We start from the raw sequence: 21,904 nt of genomic DNA on the forward strand, positions 1-21,904 counted from the left end.
AATTATATTTTGGTATTTTTAATATTTTATCTTGTGCGCACTATAACAAAATAAACATAAATATAACTTAATTACAATATAAGTAAAATGATTTTTTTAAATAAATAAAAAATTAATATTTTTAAAAATAAGTTATTTCAATTTTAATTTTCAAAATGCGTTGAGTCACCAAAAAAAATTTTCTAAATGCGTTTTCTTCTTTAAGATGAGTTTGCTGGGCAAACTTCTCTAATTGTATAGAGTTCGCCGAACCCAAATTCTTCGATGAGAACAAAACTCAAAATTTTAAATCATTATTATCGTCTCCAATAATACATAGCACTATATCAATACACATTAAGCATGACTCTCTAACATGGCCGACGGCAATGAAAATTATTATTATCGTCTCTAGAAATACGTATATATATAGAAATAAGCCATAGTTAACCAAGATTTTTTATTATAAATTAAAAAAAATATTATTTTTAAAAAAATACCACTTATTTCTATGTACTTTTATGTACTCCAGAGACGATGATAATTGCCATTGTGCTTAAGAAGTTGAGTTAGCGAATTATTTTTGAGAAGACGTAGTGAAATTCGCTAGAAATGGAGGTATGACGAACTTGCCCCCAAATTAAAAAAAAAATGTATCTTTGAAATTAAAGTTCAAATAATTTGTTTTTGAAAATAATTTTTTTTATTTATTTCAAAAAAAATCTAAAATAAAATATATATCTCATTTACAAGATCACAATAATTAAAATGGATATAATTTATTTTAATTTAAATTTTATCAATTTAATTTTATTTTTTAATATAATCGAATTTGAATATTTGATTCAAATAGTTATAATTTACATAATTACATTATATCCATTTGAATTTATTTTTTAGTTCAATCTAATTCAAATTATTGTGCTAATGAGTTATAACTCAAATATTATAGTTTTTTCATACTCAATTAAAAAGTTACGGATTCAAGTCTCTCATCTTCGGTAAAAAAAAAATCAAATTATTATGATTTGATTGGATTATTTCATATCCATTCTAAATTTATAATTTTTTATTATCATTTTTTTAAAAATTGAATTACATCCTATCCAAATTTAATTTTAAAAATTTTATAATTTAAATGATATCTATACAAATTTTAAATTAAAAATTTTATAATTTAAAAATTCTAAATAAATTTTGTCAACGCCAAATAAATCAAGTCAAAATAAATTCAAATCATATAATACCTTTTATAATAATTTTAATCAAACCTATATAATCAAAATCAAATAAACACTATTCTTTATTAGTGGAAAGTGAAAACCCTTGGTTCTCGTTTGAAACCTAAATCCTAGACCTGAGTCTGATCCTCTCCGGTGATAGAAAAAAACGAAACCATCAACCATGAAAATGGATAGGATCAGTTTTTTACCCAATTCTATCCTTTGCAACATTCTCTCATACCTCCCAACAGAAGAAGCTGTATCCACCAGCATCCTCTCTAGCAGGTGGCGCCAAGTTTGTAAGGAACTCCAAGTCTTTGACATAGATGATACACCCTTTCGGTCCGGTCTGGAATGGGAAGCTCGATTTGTTTCATATGTGAATGCTATTCTAACTCAGCGCAATGCAGATTACCCTATCCAAAAGTTCCGCCTCACTTGCAATAAAGTTTCAAAGAGTCTCCTCTTAACATGGCTTAATGCCGTCATTGGGCCCCATCTTCAAGAACTCTATCTCAACATTGATCTACCAATCAAGCTGCCTGAAGCCATACTCACTTGTCCATCACTCAAGTCCCTTATTTTGAAACGTGATAGTTTTTTGGATTCTTATCCAAAGTTTTCAAATGTTTATTTGCCATCCCTCAAGAATCTAGAGTTGGATATCGTCTATATGGACCCCAGCAAGCTTTTATCCGGCTGCCCTGTTCTTGAAAATTTTAAGCTCATTTTACAGGTCCACGATAATTCTTGTGTTGCTCTCATACCTACAATGCAGCAGATGCCTCGCACATTGAAAAGTTTAATCATTGAAGATAACACATTTTTTAATGGGGTTAGCCATCGTTTGATTTTGATAGACACGCCATCTCTTGAATACCTTCATATAAAAGTAATGACCCTCTTGAACTCTAAGCTAGAGTTTTCTTTTAGCAATTTCATTAACATAGTGGAGGCACATCTTGATCTTCTTCATGACTGTATTTACCATGTCGGTTGGGTGCCCCACCTTCTCCATGCACTGCGCGAAACAAAATTGTTGGCATTGAAAGGTTACTCAACACTGGTAACATGCTTGATGTAACTCAATTATTTGAATTTATAAATTATAACTATAATTATGAATTATGAACTATAATTATTATGTACTTATCTTCTATGCAGTGCTTATTTAGTGCCCCAGCTTTCGAGTTTCCAGAATTTCACCGTTTGCTCAATCTAGAGCTTGATGTTCCATGTTTCAGCACAAACTTCCTGCTAAACTTCCTTCATAATTCTCATGTACTTGAAGCTCTTGTGATTCATGATATTTCAAAGGTATGAGTACATTTTAATTTAAAACTAGTGTCTCTATTTCTTTTTTGTTGTTTGCCTGAGTCTATTGAGAAGTGTTATTTCTTGTTATCAGGAAAAATATTTTCATCTGGTGGAGTATGATGTGCCAGCACCACCAACCATGGTTCCTAATTGTGTGACTTCACATCTCAAGAGTTTTGAATTCAGAGGATACGAAGATTCTGTAGATAAGCGTGAATTTATTGCATATCTTTTACAAAGAGGACTTGCTTTGGAGATAGTTACAATTCATCTGAATTATGTTTTCAACCAAGAGACAAAGTATGATATTGTTAGGGAATTATCTGCTATACCAAGGGCCTCTACAACACGTCAGCTAAATTTCATTGACCAAAATGCTGTTGAACATGGTATGAACTATCACTAACTCTATTCTCTGTTTTGATCAAAGGTGTTATCATGTTAGAGCCTTAAAAAGTTTTAAAAATTATTCAAGTTGAATAACTGTTGGGACAATTTTAGGCCAGTCTGCTAATTAAATTATTAAAATATTTGTTGATGCTTATGAATAAATTTGTTTGATGCCCTGGAAACATGCCCTTGAACATAGTAGGAAATTTATATATGCCGTTTAATGCTTTGAGTTGCATACATCAATTTGTGATGCAGGTTGATGGCAAGTTGGCTCTACACCCTGGTCAACTGCAAAACAATTTTTGATGCATCATGACTAGGATATGAACCATGTTTTTATTTTTACTTTTCTGTGAATCTTTTATTTGCTTAATACATTTTTCCAATAACATGTTTTTTTGATGCCCTTGTTCTGCTAAAAGAGGCAGAGGTAATTTTTCGTTTAGTTTGTTATTTTGGTATCCAAACACATATGGCGAAGATTTTTATCATTGTTATATTTGGAGGATTGTAATCAGCATGATTATTTGTGACTTTAGAATTGTTTAAGTTGCTTAACACTGAATCAATGTTAGGCCAGTGTCCCATATTAATTCTTAATTTTTTTTGTTGATGTCTATGAATACTTCTTACAAAAAAATATGTAATCTGGTTTGATGCCCTGTTTTTCTTTTTTTCTTTTTTTCTGCATGACTTGTAATTAATTGTGCACATATAGACTGAAGAGTGAGTTAGTTAATTGAGTTAGATTTAGACTAGTTGTATTTATCTCTAGCTAGTAGGTCCACTTAGATAGAGTATATATACATAAAACGTGTAATGTGTAAGATTGCTGACCAACCTCCTCTGTAATTTTTCTCTCTAACACTAATGAGAATCAGAATACAGAACTTCCTCTCTTCCATATTCCACTCTTGAGTCACACACGGTTAAAGTACTCGAGCTAATCAAGGTCACCTGGTCTTAATGTTTCTGATTGTTCCTAAGGATGCTTGTCCTAGCTTGAACAACTAGCTGAAGTAGGATTTTTATTGGAGAGATACATTCTTGTTCTATTTAATTTTTTGGTGGATTTTGAGGGATAGAAATGATATCTACAATTCTGATGGTGGATGAGGTGCTAACAAAGTAGTAAGTATGATCCGGAGTTCAGCTTGAGAAATACTTGTCATCTTTAATATGCACATTTTTTATCTCTTTTTTTGCTCTGTTATGTTCGGGTGTCTCCTTCTATAAATTTGGTTAAAGTGAATTGTGAAATTAGGCAGAATTTTCTTAGTGGGTCAATAGGTTTTGGTTGTCTTATTCGCAATTCAGATGGATGTTGGCCGGTTGTGTAAAAAGTTGCTCTGAAATATTATCCAGGTCGAACTTCATGTTATTTCAAGGAGTTTAATCATTGTTTGGAAGTGTCGTTTTGTTTGGATGCCTTTTTTATGGTGCATAGGAAGAAGATTGAGGATATTATTTTGAAAAGAGATTTAGTGAAACAGATTCTAGAGACTCTGAGTTAGAACTGGAAGACTTGCATCACCTTGATTCAAAGGATATCTAATCACCTAACTGATCTTATGGATAAAAATGCTGCTTCAAATTTGGAGGAATATGTGGAATGAATTTAGCCTTGAAATGAGCTCCATCATTTCATTTGCTTAGATAGTAACTAAGCCAATTAATTTGGCTTTGTTTTCTCATTTTTTCTGTTTTCTTTTTCCTTTTTTGGCGAAAAATTGATGGATATGGTTGTCCTGTAGAACCCTCTTTTTGAAAAGTCTTCAGTTTTAGCCAACACTGCAATGAAGATGAATTTCATGCATGAAAAAACAATAAACAAAAACAAGCATATAGAAGATGGAACCTCTAAAGTGCGGTCCCTGGATTTGGATTCTCTAAAGTTTGAATTTCACTTTAGAGAGTAAAGTGTAATCTTCTACCCTTGAATAGTTTCTCTTTCATATTTATTATTGGTCCCACCTATGAAATCAATGGTGAGAGATCACACTTTACTCTCTAAAGTGAAATTCAAACTTTAGAGGATCCAAATCCGTAGTTCAATGCAGGTATAACATGATTTGATGATGACATAGAAGCTCTTTTGGAATCAATTGGGCTTGACATAGGTATTGTCCTCTCTAAATTTGGCAACTTGACATCTTATCATTTGCTCCACATGGGGTTGAACAAACATGTGGCTACTATCCAAAATATGTATGATGGACTTGCAGAAAGTGAAGCATTCATATTGATGATATATTAAGTCATAGGTGTGTCACTGTACAAGTCAAATAGTCAATAATGTTAATTTTTCAGCAGAAAACAGAACATAGACATGAAAGAAAACCAATTTAAAGCCAATAACAAAAGCACAAAATCTCCAAAGGTATATGTTCCTCAACAAAATGAAGCTTCATTTCTCCTTTACCATAAACTTGCTCTGTTTTCAATCTAAGATATGCAATAGAAAACAATAACAATAATAAAGCATTTTATCTAGCATGACATTCTCCATGGCTTGTAGAGAGCAAGAGGCAAAATCATAGTTCCAATTTCAATAAGATCCCAATTCATTGTATGTATCAATGGAACAATTTGCATTAGCATGGGAAATTTCAGTACAACAAGTACAATAAAAAATGATTCATGTAGTATTTCCGATCATGCACAAACACAATAATCAGATGGCAAAAAGAAAGATTAATACAAGTAATAATTTCAAAAGGTTTAATTACTCTGTTAGTTCCTATAGTTTTGTGGGTTCCTGCACTAATTTTTTTTTTAATTAGGTTCTTCTTAGCAATAATTGACTTAATTTAATAGAGACCAAACTAAAAAAAATTGGTATAGGAACCCAAATAAAAGAAAAAAAAATATAGGGACCCAATTAAAAAAAATATTAGTTCAAGGACTCAATTAAATAGAAAAAAGTATAGGACCTAATTAAAAATATCGTGAAACTATAGAGACTAAGGTAGCGTTTGTTTATAGAGACACGACAGAACAGGACACTGAGACAAAGACAATAGGACAGAGACATTAAAAATTATATTTTGTGTATCGTGTTTGGATACGATGGATAGGACACTAATGTAATGTCCAGTATTATGTTTGGATACACATGAACAAGACTAAAATATTATATAAAATGACTAAAATAGCCATGTGATTCCAAATTTTTTAGTATAAACTAATTTAATAAATAATGAGAGTACGTAAGAGTACAGACAGTGGGAACTTGAAAAAAATATTTGAAGCAGTCAAAAATTTTAATAAAAAATTATATAATAGTATTTATATTAAAATAAAATTTATAAATATAATTATTTTTTTTAATTTATTATTAATATGTAGGAATACATATGGTTAATATTAACAAAAAAAAATCTGAGTTTGATTAATAAAAATTTTCATTTAGGTTAATAAGCCAAATTAATTTTAAATACAAAATCAGTTTTAAAAAAAATCCATTTTTAAATGGAAAAAAATTAATTTTTGCACATAAAAATCTATTTTTATTTAGAAAATTAATTTTTTTATCTAAAATTTTATTTTTCTTTTCAAAAAATTAATTTTTCTTTAAATTATATAAAATCAATTACAATTTATAAATTATTTTTTAGCATTTTAAAATATCAATTTTACCTTTATAATATTTATCTTTTAAAAGTCTCCAGACTAATTATTTTTGTTATTATTTTTATTACAAATCAAATAATATAATATAAGGTTAAAATGATGCTGAAGTAAGAATGATAAGAAAAAAGAAATTATCCAGTCCAATAAAAATTTTTATAAAAAAGAGAAAGTACCTGAGAAAAAAAGAGAAAGAAAAAGAACGTAGAGATAGAAAAAGAGTATGGAGTAAAAAAAGTACTTTCTGAGAACAATGCAAAATAGGAAAAATAAGAAGGGGTAACAGTGGAATAATAAAAAATAGCACCATGGACAAAAAAGAAAAAAAATTCATAAAAACAGTCCATATCCCTCTTCCAAATCCCGTGTCCATCATTGTCCTCCATAAAAGAGTGGACACAAAAGTATAAAAAACTGTCCCAGAGACAATATGTTCAGTGTCCATGTTTTTGCTTCCAAACGCTTTTTAAGAATGTGTTGTCCATGTTTTCGTGTCCTGTCTCCGAAAACAAACACTACCTAACAGAATAATTAAACCATTTCAAAATGTTTATTTTATCTCTATAACATAAAAGGATATTTTACATCTCACAATATTATATTATTATTATTATTCTTGTGCACAACATTTTTCCTTTCTAAAGCAACACAATCTATAATATTACTACTCAAATGAAACATAAATTGCATTTCCATTTGTCCTGATCAACTTCTTCAATCTTAGGACCAGCACCATTGTTGCCACCAGATGAAGCATTTCCATAAGAGGCATAAAATCAACCATTGATATATAAATATATTTATTTATTATTTTTTTATAATATAAATAAAATATTTTTTATAAAACTAAAGAAAATGATAAATAAATGTATTGATACATCAATAGTTGATTTTGTGCCTTTAGAGCTTGTACTTGTTTTTTAAATTATCGATTTTGTTTTTGAACTGTTGTTATGTAGGACATTTTGTTAATTATTTAATTTTGACCTCACTGTGGGACTAAATTGATGCTAAATGAAACTTTTTTGAATTCAAATAGAACACTTTAAACCTTAAGGACCAAAACAGAATTACGCTCAAAACTAGGGACCAATTTAGTTCTTTATCCTAAATAAAATTTTATATTTATAATTATATATATATATATATATTAAAATTATTTATATTTTATTTTATTTATCTCGTTTGCACTGACAATAAAATAAATATAGGAAAAACAACCATTTGTACCCATGAATTTTACGAACGCTGATAAAAGTACCCATTAAAGAAGAAAACTAACGTGGTATCCATCAAAGATAGATTCCGTACGACAAAAATAGCCAAATCTTAAATTTATGTTGACTTTTTAATAAAATTCCAGAATTACCCCACCATTATCTTCAACCCTTCATCTCTTCTTTCCCAAATCTTGCACATCCATTGCCTAAAAACCCTAATTTCAATACCTAAAAACCCCAAATTATTATTTTCTTAACCCTAATCTTAATACTCCTTTCAACAAATTTCAACCCTCTCTTTATTCAGCAATTTAACCTTTCTTCTTCTATGGCTTCAGTGAACTTGCTGGGTTTCTCTCTCTCCCCTCAAGAACAACATACTACTACTACTCATCATCATCAAACTTGTTTTGGGCTATTCAATCCCACTGTACAAGATGATGTAACTGCTGTTGATGATGAAAACTGCTTCGATCTCACTCCTTCCACTCATGTCGCTACTACTCTCAACCTTCCTCCTTTTCCCATCTATCAAGAACCCTTCAACAATTATCATCACCTTTCTACTCAACAAGGTTTATTAATTTCTTTTCTCTTTTAATTTCTCTATTATTATTATTATTATTATTATTATTATTATTATTATTATAAATTACTCTTTTTTTTAATTTTCCTTTATCATCATAGATTGGAAGGAGAATAACTACATCAACCAAAACCTGCAATTGAAAACTTCATGCAACAACAATCATAATGTCGACAACAACCACCACCACCAACACCAACAACCCAAGCTCGAAAACTTCCTCGATGGACACTCCTTCGCCGATCATCATCATGATTACGATGCCAAACTCATCGGGAGACTACCTCTTCCAAAACTGCTCTCAGCCGGAAGTTACAGCAGGAGGAGGAGAAGGCTCTGTCGGCGGTAGTGGTAGAAGCACAAACTCAATACACCATCAACACGTGTTGGTAAAGGAGGTGGTAAAATTGAAAAAAATAAAGAGAGGGTTGAAATTTGTTGAAAGGAGTATTGAGATTAGGGTTAGAAAAATGATAATTTGAAGTTTTTAGATATTGAGATTAGGGTTTTTAGGCAACGGAGATATTTGAGATTTGGGAAATAAGAGAGGAGGGGTTGAAGATAATGGTAGGGTAATTCTGGAATTTTATTAAAAAGTCAACATAAATTTAGGATTTGGCTATTTTTGTCGTACGGAATCCATTTTTGATGGATACAACATTAATTTTCTTTTTTAATGAGTACTTTTGTCAGCATTCATAAAGTCCATGAGTACAAATGGTTGTTTTTTATAAATATACGTATAACTTGATTTTTTTTCTCCAAAGTCAGAAATTTTATTCAATTTAACGTGAAAAGAGAAAAGATGTACAAATGTGACAATAGTAATTCAGAAGAGAAAGGGTAATCCCAAAACTCAAACAGTGAGAAACAAAATATTATACCAACTATGTAAGAAAGAAATCCCTAATTCAGGAATTGGGGAAATGGTGAAGACACAGCTGAGGAAAGAGACCGTAAGACCATCTCCAGTAGGGAACTCATCCCAGTTCCTGTTTATGGCCCACCTGTCATAAAAAATAACTCTACATCAGCTTTTGCGTCATAAACAGTAAATAGGAACTCAAAGCATCTCTCTCTTCTCCATTAGGAGGAACTAACTTTAGTCCCTGTTGTGGTCCCACCTAATTAATTAATTAATTAAAATACTTGAAATTAATGTAATTAATTTTTTTAATAATATAATTTAAATATTTAAATTTAAAAATATTTCACTATTAAAAGATATTAATATTAAATAAATTTATACATAACAACAATACACAATATATAATTCGAGATTACACAAATTTGTAAAATTACTTAATACAAAAAAAACATAATTAAATTCTACAGTTGACGACAAGCATTGTGAAATTGCCATATGTGTTCAATCAAGTCCTCTTTCAATTGTCTATGCTGCTGCCTATTTCGAAGTTGGGCATTTCTTTGAAGAAATTGATGGTATGGTGCAAAATCTTCTTCTCCCAGTTGAGGTTGTGATAATCCATTTTCAACATCATCATACTCTAAGCCTTGAGCAAAATTTCCTGCATAAGTGTCTCTTTCATCCTCAACAATCATATTATGCAATATAATACAAGCTCTCATTATGTTGGCAAGCTTCTTCTTTTTCCCAAAAACGTGCTGGACCACGTATAATTGCAAAGCGTGCTTGCAACACTCCGAATGCTCGTTCCACATCTTTTCTTTGCCCTTCTTGGTATTGTGCAAATAACTTGCGTTTCTCCCCTTGTGGCTTTGAGATTGATTTGACAAATGTGGCCCATTCAGGATAAATACCATTTGCTAAGTAGTATCCCGTTGTATAATTATTACCATTAATAGTATAATTTACCTCCGGAGCACGATCATTTAGAATGTCATCAAATACTGGAGAACGATCTAACACGTTGATATCGTTGTTTGAACCAGAAACTCCAAAGAACGCATGCCATATCCAAAGGTTTGAAGATGCTACAACCTCAAGTACAATGGTTGCAACCCCACGATAACCACTCATGTACATACCTTTCCACACCTTTGGACAATTTTTCCATTGCCAATGCATGCAGTCAATGCTACCCAACATGCCAGGGAAGCCACGACCCTCCGCCATTTGTAGCAGGCGGTGTACGTCATTTGGATTGGGTTTTCGCAAGTATTCATCCTGGAACACAGAAATGACACCTTCAACAAATTTTTCCAAGTATTCAATTGTAGTGCTCTCGCCTATGCGCACATAATCATCAACAGCATCAACTGCTACGCCGTATGCTAACATCCGTATCGCAGCGGTACATTTCTGAAGTGGCGACAAGCCTCTTCTTCCAGTTGCATCAACCCTCTGGTGGAAATACAGATAGACGTTTGAGAGAGCGTCTACTATCCGAAGGAACACATCTCTTCTCATTCGAAATCTCCGTCGAAAAATGTCAGCATTATACACCGGTTCATCTGCAAAGTAATCTTGAAAAAGGCGATCATGTCCTGCTTCTCGATCTCTGTTGATCCATCTACGAGTAATTGGGATAGGGCTTCTATCGATATCTTCTTCTTCTGAATCTTCGAGTAAATACTCATCGATCCAATTATCTATCAGTGTGTTATCTTGCCGTCTTCTTTTGCCATACAAAGCCTCATTAAACATATCATCAAAATTTTTAGCCATATGGAGAAATGTAATTTTTAGTTCTCTGTCGAGGTGAGAAAGAAGAGTTGAAGTGGAGTTGTGGAGTCATTGATAGTTGATATTTATAAGTGGAGAAACTAGTTTTGTAACGGCTAGTTTTGCAACGGCTACTTTTGCAATGGCTACTTTTGCAACTGCTAGTTTTCCTTAACGGCTACTTTTGCAACGGCTACTTAACGGCTAGTTTTGCAACGGTCACTTTCATGAATAATAACGGCACAATAATATTGACTAATTTAAAAACTTACATCAGAAGTAAATAAAACAAACTACATCACATAGCAGTAATACGCAATAAATAAATAAGAACATACTACATAACACTACGAATACAAGGAACCATTAAGTAAACCACTTGGCCATTATTTTCTCACATGCAATCTCATGAAGAGCTCGTCGTTTCTCACTCATTGTAGACGTGTCAGCATTAAGTATTTGCATATCCATTTCCCTTTCTTTTGCTTTTATCTCCATTTCTTTAATATACCTCTGAGTTTGTAATTCTTGTTCTTTCATTACCGCTTGAATTTGTAACTCCTCTTTGATTGCCATCATCTTTGCTCTATGTTCCTTCTCCTCTTCTCTTTCTTTTTCCCTTTCCATTAGTTCTTTTTCTCTAACATTCTTAATATCTTCCATGAGAGATAATTTTTTGACAACCGATGATTTTCTTTCGCTAAAATCTTCAGACATCTGTGCTTTTTCCTTACCTCTTCGCTTGCTCTTCTTTGATCCTTGTGGGCGAACGGGAGAGTCCACACCGGGTTCGTCAGCCAACGGTGTTTTTGGGTTTGATGAGGATGAGTATGCTCCAGTTGCACTAACCTTGGTTCTCTTTGAGCCGCCACTCTGTGTAGGTAGTTGGCTTCTCCATTTTTGCTCCAACCGAAGCATGTTCCAATGCCTCTCAAAAGTGAACTTTTGACCATGATTTTTGGAATAAAGTTTATAAGCCAACTCCTTTATATCATCAGCATTCGAACCACTCCTTATGTTTCGACTAGCTTGATCGTAGCAACCAGCAAATTGTGCAACAGCCTTGTTGATCTTATACCATCGTTTCTTACATGCAACTACCCCCCTTGTCATGTCGGTGCAAAATTCTACACAGTAGCTATGAATTCGACTCCAAAATGTTTCTCCCTTTTGATCGGTACCAACTACAGGGTCAGTTGAAACATTTAACCACGCACTGATCAACATCTCATCCTCTTCCCAATGCCAGTGTTGAATACTATCTTGCCTCCGATCTTCAATATCATCATCATTGAGGTCGATAGCATCTAATCCACGAGGGTTGGCAAAATCAGAATATTGCGAATTTGGACTAGATTGTATAGGAGTTTGAGAGGATGGGTTAGAAGAGCCACCAACACCAGATGAGTTATGTCTTAATGCACTGAATTGAGTTGGAAACGGCAAGGAAGTTGGAGTAACATTTCCAATAGAAGGGTTAAATATGGATGAAAATGGAAAATGAGGTGTTTGTGAATTTTGATTTTGCGGTTGGAATATAGGAAACTAATTATTATAAGGAGCTTGAAAATTGAAATTAGAAAGATTTTGTGGATTTGGATTTTGAAATGTATTTGGTAGTGTGATGTTTTGATTTGGAACTTGAGTGTTTGAGGTTTGAGATTGTTGGGTATTTGGAATTTGAGGAAAGTTTTGTAAGTAATTGAAGAAAGAGTTGAGTTGGTTTGGATCCATTTTTTCGAAAAAAAATAATAGTAGTAGAACTTTGATTTTGTAAACTTGGAAGAAGATGAAGAAGAGTAGTAGAGAGTGTAAGAATAGAAGTGTATCTAAGTAGTATATATAGAGTAACAAAATATTAATTTATTAATAATAACAGTAACATAATAACGGCTAATTTCCAACAGTTAATTTTACAACGGCTAGTTTTGCAACGGCTAATTTAATATAATAATATAAATTATTATATAAATAAAAATTTAATCATTTAATTAATTAATTATTATAATTATTAGTAAATTAAATACGATTTAATTATTTAATATAATTAATCATATTTAATTTATTAATAATTATAATAACTAATTAATTATGTAAAGTATACTATATATATATATATATATATATATATATATATATATATATATATATATATATATATGTAACTATTAGTACTATATATGTAACTATTAGCTCAATACATATATATATATATATATATATATATATATATATATATATGTAACTATTAGTACTATATATGTAACTATTAGCTCAATACATATATATATATATATATATATATATATATATATATATATATATATATATATATATATATATGTAACTATTAGTACTATATATGTAACTATTAGCTCAATACATATATATATATATATATATATATATATATATATATATATATATATATATATATATATATATATATATATAAAGTATTAATTTTATTAATAAAATATTTTTTTTTTGAGAGAGCGTCCCTCTGAGCATGGCCTTTGCTGCCCCGAACTTCGTGAAGGAACTCCTTTTTTAATTGCTCCAATGGTAGACCCTTCCTTTTTTCTGACACACAGTAAATGGGGTTCAAAATTTTTGAACCGTTGGAGTTGCTCTAAGAGTCTTCTCGCAACTTCATCTACTTCTTCTTGTGGGGCTGATGCTTTGTTCAAAAATAGTCTCATTACCGGCACGCCAAATGGCCCAGGAGTACACACTCAATGCCACGGGACTCGCCGTCTCCATCTCAGACTGGTTTAGGTGAGTATGCTTTTGCTCCCAACACTGGAAAAAAAACTCTGCTTCTTCCCCATGGCCTAGAGGGGGATGACTGAACGGATAAGCTACTCGGTATCCAGAGGAGACTTTATAATTACCAGATTTATGGAACATCCATGTAAGTTTATCATTACCTTCAACAATTTTTGTTAGTAAAATCTGATTGCTGGTTTGGGCTGGAAACATGCTTTGAATGATCTGCTAATTCCATTGTTTGCTGGGAGCTAACAGGTTACTGATTCTGATTACTGCTTGGTTTGTCAGAGAAAGCGTTCAGGCGCAGGGGAGGTGAAAATTGTTAAGGAGAAAGAATCCATGGATCCGAGAAGATGTTCACAGACTGACCTGTTCCAATATTCCAGATTAGACCTTTCTCGGTGACCTTTCGGCCTTCCAGCATACTCTTCCAACCCCACGAAGGTGAGTTCCCGCTTTCTACATTCACAATATCTCTCTATCGGCAACATAGTTATCAGAACCGACCCGGTAATCAACTCGGTGAGACTATTGGGTCACTGGATTACTGGTTTAACCGTTAAGTCACAGGTTGAACCGGTTAACTCGGTTATAATTAAATAATTATATAAAATTTATTTTTTTATACAAAATTAAATTATTTTAATATTTTAATAATTTATTAATTAATTATATTAATCAAATATATGTTGAAAAAGAGTTAATATTAATAAATATTATATAATTATCAATAACAAAAATATGGTATGATTAATAAAAATATTTTTGTTTATTTTTTTAATTTAAAGAATATTTAACAACATTTAATATTTTTAATAATTATGTAAAATTAAAAAATAATTAATTTAAGTGAGTAAATATAAAATAAAAAATTAATTAAATTAAATATAAAATTACTTATTAGAATAAAAAGATAAAAGTGTAAGGAGATTTTAAATTTTACATGAGTAAAAGAGTTAATAAGATAAAGTTATTAATTAGAATATGTTTAAGAAGTTATAATATATTTATAAAAAGGCATTGATAATTCAAAAAACATATTGGTTTGGTGGTTAACAGCTCTTTTTGTTCTCCAGGAGTGCCAGGTGACACCGTGCTAAAATTTTTAAAATGCACGTGCTGACGTCATCTTACGAGTTGACCGATCCGGTTCGGTTTGCGGTTTAGTCTGATTTTCATCGGATTTTCCGAGTCTAGCCGGTTCGCTTGCTTGTACGGTTTGACTCTTAAGCCAAACTAAATGAGAGTCTAATTCACTGGTTTTCTGGTCGAACCGACCGATCCGGTCCGGGTTTGATAACTATGATCGGCAATACTTGCCTTTTAGAACTTATGCAAATAGTGAGTTTGGTTGAGTTGTAAGCGTGTGTTTGGATTACAGTTTGCAAACGGGAGTTTGGATAAAATTGATTTTGCAAACTTGATTTTGGTCAAAAGTAGGTTTGTGTTAAAGTGATTTATGTTTGGTAATTTTTGTATCAAAATGGATTATAGTAAAATAAATGTTGTTTGACTTATACCATTCAGAATCACTTTTAGATAAAAAATTACTAAAATAGACATCAACTTAGATTGTTTTTAATTTAGATATTTAAATAGATTTTATTAGTTAATTTTATAATAAAATTAATATTTACTTACTAAAATAAAAATAACATATAAAAATAGACAAAATATTTTTTTAAATAAAAATAAAAATTATATATTTTATATATATATATATATATATATATATATATAAGAATATTTAATCAAATATGTTACATTTTTTAAGTATTAAATGTTATTTTAGTATTTTTTTACATCGTACTCTTATTCTAGTACTCTCAATAATCTTATTCTTAATATTAATTTGAAATCCAACGTTTATGATTTTATTATTATATATGATTAATTTTTTATTTAATTTATCTTTTTCAATGGAATCATAATCTATATTATAAAAAATTACACTAAAATATAGTATAGGAGAATTACAATTATAAAAGATAGTACTGAAAATAATAAAAAAATTAAGTGATTGAAACAAATCTAAAAGTTCTTAATGATCTTTTTATATAATATATTTTTAGTACTCTTTTTTTAGTATGTTATAATTTTTTACTATTATTATTTGTTACGGTGGGTAACCGGAGATTGACTGAATAGATGGCGTTGGATGACCCAAATGTGCGAAGGAGGAGGTTTCCGTGAGAGTATGCAGCTCGGGAGACTCCGTCCGACTTGTGTGAGTAAGTGAATGGGGGGTGGTACCTGCAAAGACACTCCGATGCCTAAGTTAGCAAGAGTGCAAGCAGGTCTAGAGAGTATTGGGCTTAGAGATACCTGAGGGGTGTCAGTGTACTTATAGTGGTGAGCCAATAACCACCGTTGGAGTAGTGCCGTATCTTTAGGGTGTTAACCGTCCCATTATCTTAGGGAGGTTAAGATATGGCTTCATGGAGCGGTTAGAGAGATTTTAGGGGCGGTCACTCATTTGAATGAGTGTTTATCTGCCAGCTAATCTCATGCCCGACTTCTTTAAGGCAAGTCGTGGTTGATACCGACTTCTTATGTGAAGGTCGGTACTTAGCTAGGCTTAATCCTTTGGACTAAGCCTTTTATTTGGGCCTGGACCTTTGTTATTGGGCCAGGGTATGAACAGTGCCCCTACTTGAGCCCAAGGTCTCTTTAAGGCTTGGGTTCAAGTATTTAGCTCGGGTTCGTAGCTGACTTCCTTGGAGGAAACACGGGTTTTTAAACCGACGTGATTTTCGCGACCTTTTGTTTTCTGATAGTTACGTCTATTCAAACGTCGTGTCTGTTGGGGAAGTATTGGGGCTTTGGTAACGGTGCAATCTCATTAATGACTGCTCCGCTTTTACCATTATGCCCCTTAGCATGCTTATAAGTACTTTCCCTCTCTTTCCTTTTTCCGTTTCTGCAATCTTTCAAACTTCTTCTTTCTTTGTTCGTGCTGTGTTTACACGTACTATACTTTCGTGCTCCTGGAGACTTCTGCTTCTTCCTATCTTCATTTTCGGAAAGAGGTTAGTTTCTTTCTTCTTCTTTGCATTTTTCGCATGGCTTTACTTTGTAGAGGAATAGTTTTGTAGATTTTTGCTCGGCTCCTTTCCTCCTCTCTAGAGACCTTTTTGATTTTTCCTTTTCTTTTTTCCTTTTGTAGGTTTCCTTCATTTTCCTTAGAGAAAGAAAAATGGCCTCCGTAGATTGGGTTGACGTTACTGTTCTGGGGGAGGAGCCGTTGGTTGATGCGGAGTTTATTACTCACCTTCGCACCCACCATCGGCTCTGTACTTCGGATGAAGATGAGCCTAAATACGAGTTGCTTGTTCCCGGTTTAGAGGACCGGGTTTGCCATGGGAGAGCCAACGAAACGGCTCCCCATTTCTTCTTTATGTACGAGTGCATGATCACCCGTCTGGGCGTCTTTCTGCCCTTTTCAGATTTTGAGATGTCTGTTTTGCAGCATTGTCGTGTTGCCCCTACTCAGCTTCATCCCAACTCCTGGGGTTTCTTGAAAATTTACCAATTTATTAGCCATGCTCTGGATTTCCCGACTACTTTGAAAATCTTTTTCCATCTTTTTCATATGACCAAACCTTTTAGTGGGCTGAATAATAAACAACAATGGGTTTCCTTCCGAGCCATACAAGGTCGGAGGATTTTTACCCTTTTTGATGAATCTTTTCATGACTTTAAAAATTTCTTTTTCAAAGTGCAAGCTGTAGAGGGTCATCATCCCTTTTTTCTGGATGATAATTCTTTTCCTCGCTTTCCTTTATACTGGCTGGAGGCCTCTCCTTGTGAGAAATATGGTTTGGATGACCTGGATGAGGTAGAGGCTGCCGTCGTGGGGTTCCTCCGAGAAGTGTGGGGGAGGGCCCCCTATTTGGATACTAAAAAATTTCTCCAAGGGTCTCCAACCTTTGTCCAATCACAGCTAGGTAGTTTTTTCTAGTATGCTGAATTTCCGACTTGTTAACTCAATATTCCGACTTGTTTGATTCTTTAGCTTATTGTTTTCTTTTTCAGAAATGGCAAAGACAAACGCTCAAGAATCTTTTCAGAGGGTCCAGGAGGCTAAAGCTAAGTCTCGCGCTCGGTCTGGTGGTGCCAGGGTTATCTCTCCTCCTCCTTCTCCTCGTAATGTTGGAACTCTTTCCAATCCTATGGTGATTTCTTCTTCAACTCCCTCTCAGCCGCCCCCCGTCGTCCGACCTTCTCCTGATCCCAAGAAGCGCAAGCTCTTAGAGTCTGGCTCTTCTGGGGAGGTTAAGGCGGACGCTCTTGCATTCGTCCGAAAGAATATCTATCCTTATGCCCGTATAGGCATGGATGATATGTCTGTTCGGGGCCACCTTACTACTATGGTCGAGGAGAGCCTTAAGGCGGCGGGGGTCTGCGGCAAGCTCTTAGATATTTTTGATAGGGCTCCTCTCAGCTCTTTAGGGGCGACCTCGAGGGTCGAGGAGCTGGAAGGGAGGCTTCGTGTATATCAAGAGCATGAGGGAGAGTTGAGGAAGGAAATTGCCAAGCTAAAGGAGGAGAGGGATACCCTCCGGGAGAAAGGGAAGGCTTTGCAGGCCCAATGCAATATGGAGATGGAATTGAGGAAAACGGCACAGGCCAGCTATCAAAGCCTATTCAAGGATCTTGTGTCTGTAAAAACTGACCTGTTGAATTCTCGGAAAGCATATGAGGAGTTAGAGGACTCCATTGCCGATGGTGCCGAGGAGTCTTGGAGGATTTTCCTAGAGCAGGTCAGAGTCATTGCTCCTGACTTGGATCTTTCTCATTTACATCCTGACAAGGTTGTCATCGACGGTGCCATTGTAGACCCTCCTGTCCCCGTAATTGTTTCTGAATCAGAGTTGAAGACTCGGGGGCAGAGGATCATCGAGTCTCCTCCTCGCTCCAAAGATGCTCCGAGTACTTCGGTTATTCCTCCGACTTCCTCTTCTTCTCCTGTGGGTGCTCCTCTTCCTGGTCCCGGTGGTGCTCCTCCTGATTCTGGTGGTGGTTTGTCTACTTCTGCTGCGAAAAAATGATCTAATGATCTTTGGCTATTTGGGGGTCCGGCTTGTGGTTCCCCCCCATTTTTGAACTCTTTATTTATTTTGTCTTTGGTTGTGCAGTTTGAACAATTTCTTTTGGCCTTTTAAGGCCGTAAACAAAATATTTCAGCGAGTACCCTTTTTGAATAAGGGTTTAGATTAACAAAATAAATGCCCTTTTTTGGATAAGGGTTTTAAGTTACCTTATGCGTGTATGCTTTTCAATATTTTAACACCCTTATGATCTTTTCTCTGAAAACCTTTCCTATTGGCTTGTCTTTATTTTTCCGAGCCTTTTCGTTTAAGGGCTTTTATGTAGCCTTTAAACTTTTCTCAGGTTTTTCAATCTCTTTTTGCTATCCTTTATACTCAACTTTGCTTTAGTGAGTTTTTATGACTTAGGTTATTTTTGTGATGCGTTTTTCGTCTACTCGGAATATTTCCAAGTTTGTTTTACTCGGGTTCTCATTTCGACTTAGGAGTCGGATTGTTCCCGAGTTTTTCACGATCAACTTATACAACCTCTTTACGCCGACTTGTACCTCGTCGTTTTATCCTGACGATCATTTAGGTCGGTTCATGGGATTTTCACGTTTTGTCGAGCTTAAGTTGGCGCGTTTCGTAGAAAGACTTAGAAAAATAAAGGAGGATATTATAAGAGATATTGTAAAAGAAAAAAGATCTTTATTAATTGGGGAGGTACCTTCTTGCTACTAAGGGTTTTGATAACCTATTTCCCTTAGCCTCTACTATGATGCCTCGTTAAAAACCCTTCTCCAGAAAAAACCCTTTTGGGAAAAAATCATGAAGTTGGGAAAAGAGTACATCAGGGAGTAGAGTTCGCTTTTAACTGTAGTACCTTTTCATATTACAAGCATGTCACGACCTTGGTAGCTCAGCGCCGTTCAGGTCGGTTACTTTATAATAACCTTTCCCTAACACTTCCTTGATTTTGTATGGTCCCTTCCAATTTGCGGCGAGCTTTCCTTCTCCTGATTTGTTGACTCCAATGTCGTTTCTTATTAGGACCAAGTCATCCGAGGCAAATGTTCTTCGAATGACTTTCTTGTTGTACCTGGTAGTCATCCTTTGTTTCAATGCTGCTTCTCTTATCTGGGCATCTTCTCGGACTTCCGGGAGCAAGTCAAGCTCCTCTTTGTGTCCCTGTACATTTCCGACCTCGTCATGGAGAATTACCCTTGGGCTTTGCTCATTGATTTCTATTGGAATCATGGCTTCTACACCATAGACTAATCGGAAAGGTGTTTCTCCTGTAGCGGATTGGGGGGTTGTCCTATAGGCCCATAACACCTGAGGGAGCTCTTCAGCCCAAGCTTCATTTGCTTCCTGTAGTCTCTTCTTTAGTCCTGCCAGTATAATTTTGTTGGCTGCCTCGGCCTGCCCATTGGCCTGTGGGTGTTCTACCGAGGTGAACTGATGTTTGATTTTCATACTGGCCACTAAGCTCCTGAAGGTAGCGTCGGTGAATTGGGTTCCATTATCCGTAGTAATGGAATGAGGTATCCCATACCTTGTGATGATATTTTTGTATAGGAACCTACGACTTCTTTGAGCGGTGATAGTGGCTAGTGGTTCTGCTTCTATCCATTTTGTGAAGTAATCTATTCCCACGATCAAGTATTTGACTTGTCCTGGTGCTTGGGGAAAAGGACCTAACAAATCCATTCCCCATTTTGCAAAAGGCCATGGAGAAGTGATACTAATGAGCTCTTCTGGGGGAGCCACGTGGAAATTTGCATGCATCTGGCACGGTTGACACTTTTTCACAAATTCTGTGGCATCTTTTTGCAAGGTTGGCCAGTAAAATCCAGCTCGGATTACTTTTCTGGCTAGCGATCTTGCTCCGAGATGATTTCCGCAGATCCCGCTATGTACTTCCTCCAATACCTCGGTGGTTCTTGAGGTCGGTACGCATTTTAACAATGGTGTTGATATCCCTCTTCTGTAGAGGACATTTCTCACCAAGGTGTAATGCTGTGCTTCCCTTCGGATCTTTTTAACTTCTTTCTCCTCCTTAGGGAGGATGTCGAATTTCAAGTATTCGACTAAGGGATTCATCCATCCGAGGTTTGAACCGACTACCTCAAGTATTTCTTGTTTATCTTCTGTTTTTGCTACCGAGGGCTCTTGGAGGGTTTCTTGAATCAGGCTTCTGTTGTTTCCTCCTGGTTTGGTACTTGCTAATTTGGATAGGGCATCCGCTCTACTGTTTAGATCCCGAGTTATGTGTTTGACCTCAGTTTCTGCAAAGCGCCCAAGGTGTTCCAAAGTTTTTTCCAAATACCTCTTCATATTAGGGTCCTTTGCCTGATATTCTCCACTTATTTGGGAGGTCACCACCTGTGAGTCGCTGTATATCATCACTTTTGTAGCACCGACTTCTTCTGCCAATTTTAGTCCGGCTATCAAGGCTTCATATTCTGCCTGATTATTTGAAGCCGGAAATTCAAATTTTAAGGAAACCTCTATTTGGGTTCCTCTTTCATCTACTAATATTATGCATGCATCGCTTCCTGTTTTTGTTGGAGGATCCGTCTACATAGAGTTCCCATGTAGTCGGTTTGTCCTCTTGATCCCCTGCATATTCTGCAACGAAGTCGGCGAGACATTGGGCTTTAATTGCTGTCCGAGTTTCGTATCTCAAATCGAACTCGGAGAGCTCTATTGCCCATTGAACCATTCTCCCTGCAACATCCGTCTTTTGGAGGATTTGCTTCATGGGTTGGTTCGTACAGACTCTGATTGTGTGCGCTTGAAAGTAAGGTCGTAGCCTTCGTGAGGCTATCACTAAGGAGTAGGCAAACTTTTCTAGTTTGTGGTACCTTAGTTCAGGGCCTTGCAGGACCTTACTGATGAAGTAGACTGGGTGTTGTCCGACCTCGTCTTCCTTTATCAGGGCCGACGAGACAGCCTTGTTTGCTACGGATAAGTACAGAACGAGGTCTTTTCCTGGTACTGGTCGGGTTAGGATAGGAGGTTGGCTTAAAAACCTTTTGAACTCTTGGAACGCCTCCTCGCATTCTGGAGTCCATTCGAATGGGCATCCCTTTCTTAATAAG

The 21,904-nt window shown here is 34.6% G+C and overlaps 1 protein-coding gene across 1 annotated transcript; it reads left to right on the forward strand.

Moving 5' to 3' along the window:
- Window positions 1-1,284: 1,284 nt before the first annotated feature.
- Window positions 1,285-3,572, forward strand: LOC112709931 (F-box/LRR-repeat protein At1g06630). The gene is made up of 4 exons (XM_025761931.3): window positions 1,285-2,268; window positions 2,367-2,519; window positions 2,611-2,908; window positions 3,168-3,572. The coding sequence occupies exons 1-4, from the start codon at window positions 1,384-1,386 to the stop codon at window positions 3,170-3,172; spliced, it is 1,341 nt and encodes a 446-aa protein (XP_025617716.1). The 5' UTR covers window positions 1,285-1,383; the 3' UTR covers window positions 3,173-3,572.
- The last annotated feature ends 18,332 nt before the right edge of the window (window positions 3,573-21,904 follow it).

The sequence above is a fragment of the Arachis hypogaea genome, chromosome 9 (assembly GCF_003086295.3).
Source record: "Arachis hypogaea cultivar Tifrunner chromosome 9, arahy.Tifrunner.gnm2.J5K5, whole genome shotgun sequence".
In the NCBI taxonomy this organism is placed as follows: Eukaryota; Viridiplantae; Streptophyta; class Magnoliopsida; order Fabales; family Fabaceae; genus Arachis; species Arachis hypogaea.